Source organism: Mesocricetus auratus, unplaced genomic scaffold, assembly GCF_017639785.1.
Source record: "Mesocricetus auratus isolate SY011 unplaced genomic scaffold, BCM_Maur_2.0 Super-Scaffold_100030, whole genome shotgun sequence".
Lineage (NCBI taxonomy): Eukaryota > Metazoa > Chordata > Mammalia > Rodentia > Cricetidae > Mesocricetus > Mesocricetus auratus.
Genome location: NW_024429211.1, coordinates 14,715,522 through 14,732,798, shown reverse-complemented (window position 1 = coordinate 14,732,798; position 17,277 = coordinate 14,715,522). Strand labels below are relative to the sequence as shown.

At 40.1% G+C, this 17,277-nt stretch overlaps 1 protein-coding gene across 2 annotated transcripts; it reads right to left on the bottom strand.

The window, feature by feature from the left end:
• Nucleotides 1-629: 629 nt before the first annotated feature.
• Nucleotides 630-4,882, bottom strand: LOC101833622 (mas-related G-protein coupled receptor member X2-like). 2 transcript variants are annotated; one of them, XM_040733350.1, is made up of 3 exons: nucleotides 4,724-4,882; nucleotides 1,575-2,040; nucleotides 1,071-1,203 (listed from the first exon to the last, which is right to left on the bottom strand). In XM_040733350.1, the coding sequence occupies exons 1-3, from the start codon at nucleotides 4,732-4,734 to the stop codon at nucleotides 1,162-1,164; spliced, it is 519 nt and encodes a 172-aa protein (XP_040589284.1). In that variant the 5' UTR covers nucleotides 4,735-4,882; the 3' UTR covers nucleotides 1,071-1,161. The 2 variants fall into 2 exon arrangements, with proteins under 2 accessions (XP_021090424.2, XP_040589284.1); XM_021234765.2 differs by having other exon boundaries at nucleotides 630-2,040; nucleotides 4,724-4,881.
• Nucleotides 4,883-17,277: the final 12,395 nt, after the last annotated feature.

Sequence of the window (17,277 nt, the reverse complement as noted above, 5' to 3'; positions counted from 1 at the left end):
GGGGCTAATACTTGCAGCGTTTGGAACCCAGGCTTCTGCGGAGTTTGGGGCCTTGTGGAGACTGCTGTAGAGAGGCTGAAACAGAAAAATCCAACACTCCCCAGAGTGCTTGGGGCAGAGAAGGAAAAGCCAGCTGGTAGCACAGTGACTCCAGTAGGTGCAGATCCTGCATGCGTCTCTGGTGGGTTCCAGTGTATGCAAAGCAACAGGCAAGTGACTGTCTCGTGAATTCAGACCCCAAAAGTTGGACACCAGATGAAACATTAATCTAATTCATATTTATTAGTAAAATTTGGGAGTCAAATACTGGGGTAAGAACCTGAAGCACCAGAGAAGCAGACAATAATCACCAGTTGCCTCTGACCTGTTCTGTCCTTCCACCTAAAGACCCAAGATCTACTCTCAGCTCTACCTTACTGGCCCCTCTCTGTCTACAGCCCTCCAAACTTCTATGGTTAATTTTGACCTGCTATTGACTAGCTCTACCTTTTGACTCCAAGCAAGCTTTATTTGTCAGAACACAAACTATCACACACTTCTCTGGAGAACGTAATTTGTTTAGTTAGAAATTTAAATGAGAAAGACAATCCTTCATATATTCTCTAAAACTTACAAAATTTAATAAAGACTTGGATTATAAGATATATTTATTTAACACTTCATACTTTAAGAGAAAGGTTGTTTTAAAAAAGGAAATATTTACAAAATGTCACATGGTTTTAACCACTATCATGTTCAGTAACCAAAGAAATGGAGCTCTTTACAGGACTTTCTTAACCCTTCTGCTGAAGGAGTGAGTTGTCATAGCAGTCAACAGCTCCCATGAACACCAGAAGTCCAATGAGTCCCACCAAAAGGAGATGATGAAGCTCTGAGTGAGACAGCTACAGAAATGCTACAGTCTGTATTTGTATGACAAGTTCAGAATTGATCCGCTTTTACCAAACAAGGTTATGAGAATTTCCACAAACGAATAAGGACAAAGTTATTTCTCAAAGCTACTTCAGCCTGATCAAAGCAGCTCTGAGTCGCTGTCCAACTGTTTTCATTTCTCTAGGTCTTCCTGAAGAAGCCCCCTCTCCACATTCTTCTCCTTCAGTGGTGTCCTGCAAGGCTCTCTGCAGGAGTAGCTTTAGAGTGCTCCTCCGGAACCTACGATGCCTAATACAGCCAACAAGGAAATAAGTGATAGGATTGGCACAGCTGTTGAAACAGGACAGAAATATTGTTATTGAATAAAAATAGCAAGACACAAGGTTATCAAAACCCTCAATCCATGAAAAGAGGAACCAGTAGATGCCATAGGGAAGACCAAAGAGCAGGAAGACCAGCACTGTACACATGATGGTCATATATAGCTTGGTCACAGGAATCCTGTGTGAGCCACAGAAGATAGTAAGCACTAAGGTCAGACTGGACCCCAAGAGAACTAAAAATAAAATAATTAACCATGCAGCAGTGATGAAATCAAATGACTGACACCAACCAGGGCCAAGTGTATCAAATATGAGACCACACTCCTTCCCTTCCAGAAGGCTCAACAACAGGGATAAGACCCAAAGCAGGGTACATACGGCAGCTGATGTGTATCTGGGGCGTTGGCAGCGATACCAGATGGGCCATATGGCAGAGAGGCAGCGTTCAATGCTGATGGCACTAACCATGCTCAGGCCACAAAGATAAGCAAAATTTAGCACAACAAAATAAAACAGAGGAGTGCTGATGATATTGGAGTAGAAAGTGTCCATGATTATATGAATACAACGTGCAATTTGAAAACACATGAAGAGAAAGTCAGCACCAGCCAGGTTGAGCATATAGACAGAGAAGACATTCCTCTGCATATGAAAGCCCAGAAACCACAGCACTGTGGCGTTTCCAATCAGTCCAATGAGCCCAATGATGAGGGAAAGCCAAATCATAGTATGGGATATGATGTTACAAAATGAAGTTTCAGTGTCGTTTCTTCCATTTCCTGCTATGATGTTAGTCTCCCATTCTGGGGTGTTTGGATTTACTCTTATATTTGCAATAACGTAGCTGGAAAGAAAAAACAAGATATGAGCACATACAGTATAATCTTTCATTCTCAGTGCATCTTGCCCTGTATGAATCACCTGGTTCACATAGAGAAGAAACAGGATTGTAGAGGCTGAGTAATTTATCAAAACAAAAATATGTGAAGCCTTAATTAAATCCAGTTAGTATTTCTTTCAGCTATCTACAACCCATGTACTTCACCGATATAAGAGTAAGTGGTAGTCCTAATACAGACACTCAGTGTTTTGGGCTGTGTCAGAAGGAAATAGAAGCCTGAACCCAACTTTTTTTCTGACATTAGAATGGTTTGTGTCTGGTGCAGGAACTTGCAAGCTGCTCTTAGTCCTGGCAGGGGAGGCTATCAACTGGGAATATATGAAAATCATGAAAGAGAGTAATGAAGGGAAAAGCAAGTCGTGCTTAGTCTTGTATGAACAGGACCGGACCTACAGGTTAATGTGACTGGGTCTCCATTTTAGATTTGAGCCTAGAAGACAGGAAAAGCCTTTGAGGATGTTAAGCACTTTTCTGATGTCTGTTGCTACGTCACAAGTATTCATCTTTCCATAAAAGCACAGTGAGTAGACGAGATTTTTTTCACTAAAAAAATGATTTAATGAATCATAAACCCAATCATAGATGCAAATTTAGAACAAATGTTTTTGTCAGAATTTTAGAGTGAATTTAATACCACAAAGTGTATGGAAATGAAGAAAATATCACTGCTCATGAAGCTGTCATTGGGAAATTCTAGTGTATTTGAGAGAATGGCATATAGTGAAGAGATGGCTAAGAATGGCCTTTATCATTCTCCAAACTGGGAATGTCCAGTTATTGGCTGCAATAAGAACACAGAACATGGCTGAGTGTTGGTGGCACACAACTTTAATCCCAGCACTTGGGAGGTCTACAGAGCACGTTCCAGGACAGGCTCTAAAAGAACACAGAACAGTGGTTCTTTACATAAAGTTTGTGACCCTTTCAGGTAATTTGTAACAATGAAAATATATCCTGCATGTCAGATATTTGCATTCCATTTCATAACTGTAGCAAACTTAGTTATTAAGTAGCAACTAAAATAATTTCATGAGGAACTGTATTAAAGAGTCACAGCATTGTCAATGTTGAAAAACACTGATTTTGAAGAATTAGGCATAGGATTCTGAAATGAATTGAATTTCTAACATTCTTAAAGAGTTAAAAATCTAATATGGGGAAACAGAGATAAGGGAAGAAGTGGAAACTGTTCTAAATGGAGGATATTATGACACAGAAACATCTACAGAGATTGAAGACAGAAATGACCTCTAGGAGGAGGGTAATAGGAACTGTTCTACCATCCATGTTAGCTTACTTATTGAATACCAGCAGTCTAAAGGCTATGGCAGGAAGAACTCCTGGAGTTCAAGGCAAGTCTAAAGTACATAGTGAATCCACGAATGCCTGCACTGTGGGAGAAAGCATGCAAGCATAAAAACAAAAAATTTAAGAAATCTGAGATTCAATATAAAGACCTAACACTATGAATACTGCAGTCAAACACAGACTAAAGGACAGAAGAGTAATTTTAGGAACTAGAACAGGGTTTTCCTTGATATACAGGAGAATACGGATTTTGAAACAGAGGAGATATTCCAAGTGGACATGACAAGAAATGAACCCATATACAACAAACTTTATTGAGAAATATAAAGGGTAGATGACACATAAAGAATGCTCATATTAAGGGCTGAAGGGGCATATGCCACTTTATTTGCAAAATAAAAACTGTCAGAAAAGAAATGTTAGATTTCTAAAACTGGGAGACCATGAAAAGATATATTCCCCATGCTGAGAGCAATGAACTGCAAATCAAGCTGCACACTCTTTCTGGTATGAAATATTAAGCACTTTTCTCTTATCAGTTGTTATATTACAAACAAAACAAGTGATGAATCTAGGAAAGGGTCTGGTAGGGATGGAGGAAGAAGTTGAAAGGGATGAGATGGAGGTAAGAGAGGAGAGGGTAATCAGAGTACATTTCATACAGAAGTCAAATGATCAAATAACAAAATTAAACAAAGAATGAAATTATTTGTATGTCCGGGGCAGCACAACTGTCCTCTATCCACAGTAACATATAGCTCTCCATTCAGATTGCTATTCCTGTTGACACTTCTCTTCACTCTTTGTGCTGTTTTTGAGTTTGAGTTGGGTTTGACACATTTTGTAACTTTCCCTAAGTATATACATTACTGATAAATTATACTTTTTCTCAGCCACTCATTTTTAGACCATCTTTTTCAAACTGATGCAGAAGTACAAAGGAATAGAGAGTGCACTGTGGGAAATAGGTGACTGAGTTACTGACAGAACTGTGCTTTTAGAGAGTTTGCCTGTACCCATGTGCTTCCTAAGTCAAAGAGAGTGAAAGAATTCTCACAATAACAGAACATTTGAACAGTTGAGATGAGAGCAGAATGAGAAGAACTTGCAAGAAGTGGACCCTGATTAGATACACAGCATTCTAATCTCCCAAAATCAAGTCTGCCAGTCCACACTGCTAAAGAATGACTTTGTACCTCTTGTGTCTTCGGGAAAACCTGAGACTCTTTGGACTCTCCATCTCAAGGTGTGGTTGTGTGGTCACAGGCTAAAAATAATAGGTAACAACTTTGGGGAAAGGGTCTCAAAAGCTTCTTACCTGTCCTCCATTTGTCTTATGGGGGGTGGTAAGCTGGTCTGTGGCAAAGTGAAGGGTCCACTGAGTCAGCCGTCAGCATGAAACACTTCTGTCGCCTAGAGAATGATATGAGACCAGTGGTTGAGGAAGGCATTTAATCAAGATGGCAGAAAGAACTGTGGTTTTCTGTACTTGGATCTGCTGGCATATCAGCATCAACCCTTTGAGTCACACTTTTCACAAGACTGTTTTTGACAGTTGACCTGGCTCCTATCTATCATCTTCTGGTCATGCCAGCCACTGTGACTCCCTTGCCATGCTATTTTCAGTTCAAACAAGAACCAATCTATTAAGTTAGTCTAGGAATCCACATTTCTCCAACTACTACCAAGTTCTAGAATTACAGGCAGCATCAATGTGGGTAGTAGAGATTTGAATATAGGTCCTCACTATGTAGGCCAATCATTCTACCCACTGAGCCATCTACCAGGTGTATCCAACAATATTTTTATAAAGGAGGAAATGCACTTCACCTCCATTTTTTAGTTTTTAGTTTTTTTATTTTTAAGTTTAAATTTAGATTAGAAACAAGATTGCTTCACAAGTCAGATCCAGGTCCCCCTCTCTTTCCCTCCCCTCCTCCCGTGCCCTCCCCCCCAGTCCCCCCTTTATCCTCTCATTTCCCCAGGGAGGGTGAGGCTCTCCATGGGGGTATCCATAATCTGTCATTTCAACCAGGGCAGGGCCTAGACCCTCCCCCAAGAGTTCAGGGTGAGAGTGCATCTCACATTGTTGGATGGGAGTCCAAAGTCCATGTGTATACTCGGGTTGAGTACTGATCTACTGCCCAAGGCTCAATAGATTACCTAGGCCTCCTCACGGGCACCCACATTCAGGGGGACTTGATCAGTCCCATGCTGGATTCCCAGGCTGATGCCTGGAATTCAAGAGTTAACCTTTGCAGGTCAGCTGTTCCTGGGGGGTTAAACCATCCCAGTCTTAATCCCTTTGGTCATCAGTCCTCTCTCTCTGTCACTGGATTTCCTGAGTTCAGCTCAGTGCTTAGCCGTGGGAGTCTGCCTCTGCTTCCATCAGCCACTGAATGAAGGTTCTGCTTCCCAGACTCTCTGGCCATGGGATTGTAGGCTGGCATTCCCCAGATCTATGTCTAAAATCCATATATGAGAGAATACATGCCATGTTTCTCTTTTTGTGACTGTGTTACCTCACTCAGGATGGTTTCTTCTAGTGTCATCCATTTGCGTTTTAAGGAAAAAGGATTATTCACTGGGTTTGCATGCTTGTGTATTAGGTTGATTGGTTGGCTGATTGTCTTCATAACTAGGAAGTAGTAGGATATGAATTACAGTAGGATTTGACATTCCATAGGGTAAAGAAATTAAGTTCTCATTCAACAATTCAATGCATACTAAGTGTCAACTTCAATTCATGTACTGCATTTACTATGTCTATAATACTGTAGATTATTGCTATCCCCATGTGATGTTTTAGTAGATTTGTTTCCTAAGTACAGCTGCTGCTTGATCTTTGCTCTGTCAAAACTATGTGAACTTTATAATGCCATTGGTTATGATATCACTTTTTCCTGATTTTTGTTAAAGGGATATGAAATAAAATGTGAGAATATGTTATATATGATCTAAAACTGTGAATTGGTGGCACATATGTAAAATCTTGTCAGTACTTGAAAGTAATGGCACTTAAGGAAAATCTGCCTCCAAATGTGAAGGTGAAAATTTCTTGAAGTAACTTGACAAGAATCATAGTGTATGACCTTTTAGATTTTTTTGGTGTTGAATGAATTGACAGTTCTGAGCACCTATCAAACACATTTCAGTTATGAAAAATGCATCAGTGCTTTTTAAATCACCAAGTTCACTTATTCACCTAATATTTGTTGACTGGAAGTGTAGTGCAATGCCTGCTGATAATCAAGAAGACTATATTTTGTGGAGACAGAAATAAAATCTATAATTTTCATGAGACAGATATTGGAATAGATGAAAAGAAACTCATTAGAAACAGGATGGCCATTCTATGTGTAGTAGGTGCTGTGATCTAAAGAAACTGGAAATTTGTGTATTGCTTCCAATATTTTGTAGGTAGGAGAATGGGGACAACTCAAGGCCCAAGAGTTTTTGATACTCATACAAGGATAAGGTGATTCTAGGGACACTGAAATCACTTTTGATTAATAGGCCCTGTCATGCTTAATTCTCGAGAAGATGTTTGTTATCTTAACTATTATGAGATCAGGGGCCAAGGAGAAGAAAAGTAAAGGAAACCTTCCAAATGGATAAGAGCAACATCTCTCAAAGCACATGTTTACCCAAAGCAAAGCATTTATCACTGTTCTACTGCTTTTCTACCTCCTCAGTGTTCCTTAAGAAGACCAGATCCACAGTCACCCTCTAGAACAGTGTTCTACAAAGGCCTCTAGGTAATCAACTAGAAGTTCTATCACAGATGAGGTTGTGACATAGAATTAAGAGTCAAGGCAGAAATAGCTGATACTGTTGTCACATCTGCTGAGAAAAAAAATAGCATCAATGGGCATGAAGAAAAACCAAAGAACATGCCCAAGTCAGTCTGAACCTAGAAGAGTAGGGAACAAAAGATGCATGAGAACAGTTTATAGATGAGGAGGAACAGCACCCTGAGCATAAGAGCCACATATAGCCTTATCATGCATATCTGCCTGGTACTTCAAAGGTCCTGAGAAGCAAAGGTGGGCAAAGTCCAGAGAACTTACAATAAAATAGTCATCCAAAGGTCTGTAATGAAATAATTTGACAGATGTAATTCATAACCAACTATTTTATGTATCCAGCCATATCAGTCTCTTACAGGATGCTAAGCACTAGATATATAATCCAGAGCAGGGTAAATGCTACCTGACTGATGTTTTAGATAGAATTAGTCATCCCAGATAGGAGAAAGACAAACAGGGAAGTCTCAGAAGAAATGACACTGAGCATGATAAGGCCTGCAGTGTAGGGAAAAAGAGACACAGAAGTAACGAACCTAGAGATTAAGATAGTGTGATATACAAAGTGATGGTGAATTTATAACACGACACCAGATGATGTGGAAGTCAGCCCATAAAAATTTGCCATATTTAGACAGAGACAACATCCTTGCTTACATAGAAGCCCAGTCATAGAAAACAGTCCATTTCCTGCAGCCTCACCAAGGTGTTCATAGTCAGTAAGTTGATGATGGGAGTCTCCTCATCCTGATGTCTCTATACTTTGACAAAATCCTCTAATTACAATAGGACGTTCAATACTCTCAACATTCTAACCCAATGTCCTCAGCTCTATTATGTCTTTAAAGCAAGACAAAGGTCTGAGCATGCTGATCTCTGGCCTCATCTCTGCTTCTGTCAGGAGAAGAAAATCTGAAATTCTCAGTCAAAATACATGCCCACTTTTAGTGACTGGGTAGGTCCATCCAAGTTATAATAAGGAAATCATGATAGAGATATGTTGGGGAAAGTCCTGTGCATTTGTCAATAAAGTACTGTTGAGCCTATAGGGAACCAAGATAGGAGGGACTAGGAGTCCAGGAGAACTCTGGGAAGGAGAAACACAAGAGAGTCAAGATGTAATGCCATGGGGGTAGGAAGCCCGAAACCATTCTCCGGTAAGAGAAATACTTAGATTAACAATTATGGGGTAATTACTTAAGTCAGAGCTAGCCAGTAAGAAACAAGCAAGGCCAACAGCTTCATAATTAATACAGCCTCCTGTGTGTTTATTTGGGACTGATGCAGCTCTAGAACCAGGCGGGCAGAACGGTTTCTCACAAGGAAAAGCTTCTTTTAACAAAATGGTGATGAGGAGTGGGATCATGAATTTCCACACAAAATAACAAAAGCTTTAAAGGAATTTTAGAAACAGAAGAACAGAGAGAAGCACAGATTTTTGGTAGCAGCATTTTTCTCAGGTGTGCTCTGTTTTGCTAGCGACGAGCTGAGATTCTCATGGCGCGCTTACCGGAGTCTTCCTGACTCGGCATTAAAAAAAAAAAAAAAAACAGCCAACAAGGTTGTTTTAAGAGACTCTGCTAATGATTGAAAGGTGTGTATGAACAGCTGGAAATGGCAGCTTTTGCTGGATGTCACCATGGACTGAGGCGGTAAGCTGGAGTCACGCTTACGCCCGCCATCTTGACGAAAAACCGGCAGTTTAAAACAGCCGCGGTTTTAACAGATAAGACACGTGGCCAGAAAAACATAAAGATTTACAGTAAAGTCAGACTTGGATGAACAAAACCTTTAAAAGTTTACAGTGTGTTTAAAAATATACGTGAGATTGAGAGAAAAAATGAAACAGCAAAGTGGTAAATAAAAAAGCCCGGCTTTGTGGTGGCACACGCCGGTAGGATTTACTTCAAAGGCAGAGGCAGGCAGATTTCCAAAGAGAAACCCTGTCTCAAAGAAAAATAAAAGTAAAATAAATAAAGTAATAATAGATAAATAAATAAGCCACGTAAAGATGGAATATACATAGAGAGTCTGGATACTGTACGCTATTATGTTTTTCAGTTTTTTTTATTGCTCAGGAAGCCACAGCTACTAAAGTACACTTGATTATGAATGCTGCTAAATTAATCCAACTTCTATCTTTTAAAAATGCCTTGACTTCAAAATTTAAGTATAAGGATATGTTATTTGGGAAAGGAGATTTTATTTATGTTTCCACAGAAAATGAAAAGCTGAGGATTCCTTCAAGGCTTCTGTGGTTCGACGAACCAAGACCCCCGGAAGCAGTGGACCAGGTGTTCCAACAATCGAAACAGCTAAGATGATGCAGTTTTACAGACACCGAAAATACGGACTTATACAGGTTTCTGAGTTTTGTCATGATCCCCATGGTATGAACAGCGCCCCCTTCCAGCACGAAGCAGTTTGGAATGAGCGACATCATAATTCCCATCTTGTTTATAAACCTTTGTTTTCATTTAAATGGGATTGTTTATACTTGGCTAGTGATCACAGCCAATCTCTTTTAATGGTAAAAAGGGGAATTATGGTATGGGTATTGTTTTTGATTTATTGACACAAATTCAAGGTCAATTTTGTGATATGTATATTTCTCCTCTTGATTTAGTATTGTGCTTATACTGATCTTTTAAAATGTAATGCATAATTGAATACAGACTATAGATAGTTACTTATAATAGTTAGAATTTATAGTTAGGTAAGTTAGGTTTTCTAGATATATAGAGATGTATTTGAAACAGATAAACAGTCTTCAAACCTCTCAAAGACCTTCAGAAAATGGCATTTAAAATGGTTTAGGGTATTTCTTGACAATGAGAAATGTCTGCTCCTGGCAGCACCAATTATGTCTGAGAGGAAAATGGGCATCAAAGAAACTCGTTATGGAGTTTGCTTTCAACATGGCAAGATTAGCCATTTGGGCAAGAAACTGCTCTTACCTAGACTGTTTGACTGTTGTTGTATAATCTGGACATGCAGGACCCACAGGAAAGTGACTGCTGAACTGAGTCTTACAGGGTTCCTGCTTCATGGAAGAGTCTACGGTACATTCTGCAGGACACAGAAAAAATACTGACAGACTGCTGATGCAGATGGACAGTTTTGAAATTTCCTGCTTGGCTGAGAAATCTTCTGGATACATTGTGGCCTATGGGCTGAAGATGGATGCCCTAACGTTACAGTGGAACTTCAGGTGACTGTCCAGGCAGTAAGATGTCTCTATCAATCCTAGTGTTTATATATCATCCTTCTGTGGTCTTTGATGGAGTTGAAGACAGATAGTTATAATTATAGTTTTCCTTAGTTATGATAAAAGATAAGCTACATATAGGACTTTGGACTCACAAGGATGGGATGGATGATATTTTCTTTAAATCTTGCTAAAATATTGTAACTATGTTCTTACTTGATAACTGTTCTGTTATGTATAATTTGACGGTGTTAAAGTTAAGACCTTTCTTTTTGTTTAAACAGAAAAGAGGAGATGTTGGGGGGAAGTCCTGTGCATTTGTCAATAAAGTACTGATGAGCCTATAGGGAACCAAGATAGGAGGGACTAGGAGTCCAGGAGAACTCTGGGAAGGAGAAACACAAGAGAGTCAAGATGTAATGCCATGGGGGTAGGAAGCCCGGAACCATTCTCCGGTAAGAGAAATACTTAGATTAACAATTATGGGGTAATTACTTAAGTCAGAGCTAGCCAGTAAGAAACAAGTAAGGCCAATAGCTTCATAATTAATACAGCCTCCTGTGTGTTTATTTGGGACTGATGCGGCTTTAGAACCAGGCGGGCGGGAAGGCTCCTCTCAAGGAAAGCTTCTCTTAACAGAGATATGAAGATAATGTCACCTCTTGCTAAGACAGATGTAGGGATCACTGTACTCTGTGAGTACGAAATGGATATGGGTACATGAAGACATACATATATATATATATATATATACATATATATATGTATGTATATATATAGTTAGTTAGTTAGTTAGTTACATGAGCCTATTTCCATGTACAAGTTAGAGTGAGTAGTCATGAGATATAGACTCAACAAATGAATGATGGAAGGAAGGAACGAAGGAAGGAACGAAGGAAGGAATGAAGGAAGGAACGAAGAGAAGGAGGAAGTAATAAAGAAGAGGGAGTTTTATTGTAGTTGAAGATTTGAGCAGATGTCACAGAAATACTTTTATTAGCACCTTTTGAGAAGTTCATGAAGAGATACGCATTCTGCGTACACCCTTTCCCCACCCTCTCTCTTTTTCCCTCCCATCCTTGCCAGCCCCACCTTGTCTTACAGACATCCTTTTCATATTGATGCCTTTTGTTTCTTTGGCAATCCAGAATTAAACTAGGATGATCTTTATGGGTTTCCAACTAGCCATTTCAACCTAGTAAGTTCCATGGAGCTCGATAACTAAATACAATGATTTCCTTCTTCCAGAATCTGATATCTGTCAATAGTTCAACAGCACATGGCAAGATGATAAAAGCATCTTCTCTATCCAAATCTGACTGCTCAGTGAGCCCAACTTGTATAGGTCCAGTGCCACTACACACAATTTTTGTGACTTTATGATTCACATCTTCATGTCATGCTTATATGATGACATTTCAAAGCCCTTCTCCCTATCTTCAGTCCTTATATTGTTTCAGCCTCCTCTTTAGCAACATTCCATGAGCCTTGTAGGAGCAGGGCAAATGCATTATTTGGGACTGAGACCTGCATCATTCTTTATTCTGAATATCTTGTGCAGCCGTAGGTCGTTGGATTCCACTCCATTCACTGCAAAAAGAGACTTCTCAGATAAAGGGCCAACTAGCATTTTTAAGCTACTAAGTATCAATATTTGAAAGTGTTTTAATGACATAAAAGGAGATAGCAAACAGCAGTATGTTCCCAGCTAGGGACCAAGATCTTCTCCATCATGGATTCCTGCCTTTATTTACAAGACTATGCATAGATCTCTATTTCGGAAAGGCCTCAAATCCTACAAGGGGCCAGTTGGTTACACACATAACAGTCATGTCACTGTTGCACGAACAGGCACATCTTGCCTGGAAGTTTAGGATTATATTTCATAGAGTTCATAGCTGGATAAGAAAATCACTCCTTATGATTCCTTCAGTGAAAAATTCTTGTTGTGGGTAAAGAAATTCCTATGTTTGCAGATGGGGCTAATATTGGTCATGAGCATGTCTACCAAACAAGAGATGTGCTACATGGTGCTATTGAGATATAGGGTCATAGTTTATGAATGTGATTAGTAATGAATTGTATTTCTGTACTAGGATAATTTTAAGGTGATTGTGACAAAGACAGCGATGCAGCTGATCTATCAAGGTGAGGCAAGGCAATGTCAGGGGCAATTATTAAATAAGCCTGCTGCTTCCCCTGGGTGAAATAGGGGGTGTTTTACTCCCAATTTAAATATTGGGGAGGAAATTAGTAGAAATAAAAAACTGGGCTTATCTTCCAGCAGCATCAGGTAAACAGGCCGGCTTCCCGGCCTGTGCTCCAGTGCCGGCAGATCCCCTGTGACCTGCACAGAGCTCCCAATCCCGGCGGGAGCCAAGCACCCCAGACTCCGGATCTTCGCTCACACCAACGAGACCAGGAAAGGAGAGGAGGCTAGGAGACCAGCGAAGCGGCGGTTCTTCCAGCAGCATCAGGTAAACAGGCCGGCTTCCCGGCCTGTGCTCCAGTGCCTGCAGATCGCCTGGGACCTGCACAGAGCTCCCAATCCCAGCGGGAGCCAAGCACCCCAGACTCCGGATCTTCGCTCACACCAAAGAGACCAGGAAAGGAGAGGAGGCTGGGAGACCAGCGAAGCGGCGGTTCTTCCAGCAGCATCAGGTAAACAGGCCGGCTTCCCGGCCTGTGCTCCAGTGCCTGCAGATCCCCTGGGAACTGCACAGAGCTCCCAATCCCGGCGGGAGCCAAGCACCCAGATCCCAGGTCTTCTCTCCCACCAACGAGACCAGGAAACCAGTGGACCCAGGGAGACCAGGGGAGTAGCTGTTCTGGATCAAGTACAACAGGACCCAGCATAGGGTCCAGGGGACCAGGTAAGAGGATAAGCGCCCCAGATTCCTGTTCTTCTTCTCCACCCACGGGACCAGCATTCGGACAAGGAATAGAAGAACCACCAGATTATTGGACTTGCTAGCACCCACCAAAAGGGAACGCTGGTCCCCAGACCAGTAAGGGGCTCTTTCTGTACCCACTAGAAGAAGAGATGGGAAAGAGACAATACAAAAACACAGTCAGCAACAGAAAAACAAATATGACACCGCCAGATTCTAGAGACTCCACACCAGCAAGACCCCAACATTCCAATGCGGACGAAGCAGAAGAGAACGACCTTAAAAGCACTTTCATGAAAATGATAGAGGCCCTAAAAGAGGATATTGGAAAATCCCTCAAAGAAATGGAAGAAAAAACAAACCAAAAAATGCAAGAATTGGAAGAAAAAACAAACCAAAAAAGGCAGAAAATGGAAGAAGAAATGAAGCAAAAAATGCAAGAAATGGAAGAAAAAACAAAGCAAAAAATGCAAGAATTGGAAGAAGAATCATACCAAAAAAGGCAGGAAATGGAAGAAGAAACAAAGCAAAAAATGCAAGAAATGGTAGAAAAAACAAAGCAAAAAATGAAAAAATGGAAGAAGAAACAAACCAAAAAAGGCAGGAAATGGAAGAAGAAACAAAGCACAAAATGCGAGAAATGGAACAAAAAACAAACCAAAAAATGCAAGAAATGGAAGAAAGAACAAACCAAAAAATTCATAAAAGGCAACAAACGGACGAACAGATAAACAGAAAATTACAAGAAGCAATGCAAACACTGCAAGGGTTGAAAACTGAAATAGAGTCATTAAAAAAAACACAATCTGAAGAAAGTCAGAAAATAGAAAAGCCGGACAGACAGGCACTACCAATACAAGCATTACCAACAGAATAGAAGAGATGGAAGAGAGAATCTCAAGTGTTGAAGATATGCTAGGAGAAATGGATTTATCAACCAAAGAAAACCTTAAATCCAACAAATCATTAACACAAAACATCCAGGAAATATGGGACACCATGAAAAGACCAAACCTAAGAATAATAGGTATACAAGAAGGAGAAGAAATCCAGCTCAAAGGGGCAGAAGGCATATTCAACAAAATCATAGAAGAAAACTTTCCCAACCTTAAGAAAGACATGCCAATGAAGGTACAAGAAGCCTACAGAACACCAAATAGAGTGGACCACAAAAAAACATCCCCTCACCACATAATAATCAAGACCCCAAACATACAGAATAAAGAAAGAATATTAAGAGCAGCTAAGGAAAAAGGTCAAGTAACATATAAAGGCAGACCTATCAGAATTACACCTGATTTCTCCATGGAAACGCTGAAAGCCAGAAGGTCCTGGATAGATATTCTACCTACACTAAGAGACCATGGATACCAGCCCAGACTACTATACCCGGCAAAGCTCTCAATTACTATAGATGGAGAAAACAAGATATTCCATGACAAAACTAGATTCAAGCAATATGTGTCCACTAACCCAGGCCTACAGAAAATTTTGGAAGGAAAACTCCAACCCAAGGAAGCTAACTACAACCAGAAAAACATTTAGCATTAGAGAATCTCTCTCTACCAACAGCCAAAAGAACAAAGGGGTGAAATTCCACACATAATTCCACCAACAACAACCATCGCAAATCGAAGAAGGATGAGCAATCATTGGTCATTAATATCCCTCAATATTAATGGCCTTAACTCACCCATAAAAAGACACAGACTAGCAGATTGGATTCGAAGACAGAACCCTTCCTTCTGCTGCATACAGGAAACACACCTCACCCTTAAAGACAGACATTACCTGAGAATTAAAGGTTGGGAAAAAATTTTTCAATCGAATGGACCCAAGAAACAAGCCGGGGTAGCAATCCTAATATCTAACAAACTAGACTTTAAAATAAAATCAATCAAAAGAGATGAAGGAGGTCATTACATACTCATCACAGGTGAAACCCACCAAGAGGAAGTGCCTATTCTGAACATCTATGCCCCAAATACAAAGGCATCCACATTCGTTAAAAAAACATTATTAGAACTTAAATCTCATCTAAAGCCCCACACAGTTATAGTGGGAGATTTCAACACACCACTCTCACCACTAGACAGGAATACCAAACAGAAACTCAACAAAGAAGCAAAAGGGCTAATAGAAGTAATGACCCAACTGGAATTAACAGATATCTATAGAACGTTTCATCCACATAAAAAAGAATATACCTTCTTCTCACCACCACATGGAACCTTCTCAAAAATCGACCACATACTTGGCAACATATCAAACCTCAGCAGCTACAAAAAATTGGAATAACTCCATGCATCTTATCAGACCACCATGCTTTAAAATTAGAATTCAACAACAACACAAATTGCAGAAAACCTACAAACTCATGGAAATTGAATAATGCTCAACTGCACCATCCCTGGGTCAAAGAGGGAATAAAAAAAGAAATTAAAGACTTCCTCGAATTCAATGAGAATGAAGACACAACATACCCAAACCTATGGGACACTTTGAAAGCAGTGCTACGGGGGAAGTTCATAGCGCTAAATGCTCACATGAAGAAACAGGAGAACAGTTATACCAGAGAATTAACATCACAGCTGAAAGCTCTAGAACAAAAAGAAGCACACCCCCCCAGGAGGAGTAGACGCCAGGAAATAATCAAATTGAGGGCTGAAATCAATAAAGTAGAAACCAGGAAAACAATACAAAGAATCAACGCAACGAACAGTTGGTTCTTTGAGAAAATCAACAAGATAGACAAACCTTTGTCCAAACTTACCAAACAGCAGAGAGTGAACACGCGAATTAACAAAATTAGAAATGAAAAGGGGGACATAACAACAGACTCTGAGGAAATCCAGAGAATCATTAGGTCATACTTTGAAAACCTGTACTCCACAAAATTCGAAAATTTAAAGGAAATGGATGACTTTCTGGACAGCTATCAATTGCCAAAACTAAATCAAGAACAGATAAGCAATTTAAATAGACCTATAACCCCTATGGAAATAGAAGCTGTCATCAAAAGTCTCCCAACCAAAAAAAGCCCAGGTCCAGATGGCCTCAGTGCAGAATTCTACCAGAAATTCAAAGAACAGCTTATACCAATTCTTCTCAAAGTGTTCCACACAATAGAAGCAGAAGGGTCTTTGCCAAACTCTTTCTATGAGGCCTCAATAACCTTGATCCCCAAGCCACACAAAGATACAACTAAGAAAGAGAACTTCAGACCAATATCCCTCATGAACATTGATGCAAAAATACTCAATAAAATACTGGCAAATCGGATCCAAGAACATATCAAAACAATCATTCACCACGATCAAGTAGGTTTCATCCCAGGAATGCAGGGATGGTTCAACATACGAAAATCCATCAACGTAATCCACCATATAAACAAGCTGAAAAACAAAAATCACATGATCATCTCACTAGATGCTGAAAAAGCCTTTGACAAAATCCAGCACCCCTTCATGATAAAGGTCTTGGAGAGATCTGGGATAACAGGGACATACTTAAACATAATAAAAGCCATATACAGTAAACCAACAGCCAACATCAAACTAAATGGACAGAAACTCAACGCAATTCCTCTAAAATCAGGAACAAAACAAGGCTGTCCACTCTCTCCATACCTTTTCAACATGGTACTTGAAGTTCTAGCTATTGCCATACGACAACAAAGGGGGATCAAGGGGATACAAATTGGGAAGGAAGAGGTCAAACTTTCACTGATTGCAGACGATATGATAGTTTACATCAATGACCCAAAGAACTCTACCAGGGAACTCTTACAGCTGATTAACACCTTCAGCAAAGTGGCAGGCTACAAGATCAACTCAAGAAAATCAGTAGCCCTACTATATACAGATGATAAAAGGGCTGAAAGAGAAATCAGAGAAACATCACCCTTTACAATTGCCACAAACAACATAAAATACCTTGGGGTAACGCTAACCAAACAAGTGAAAGA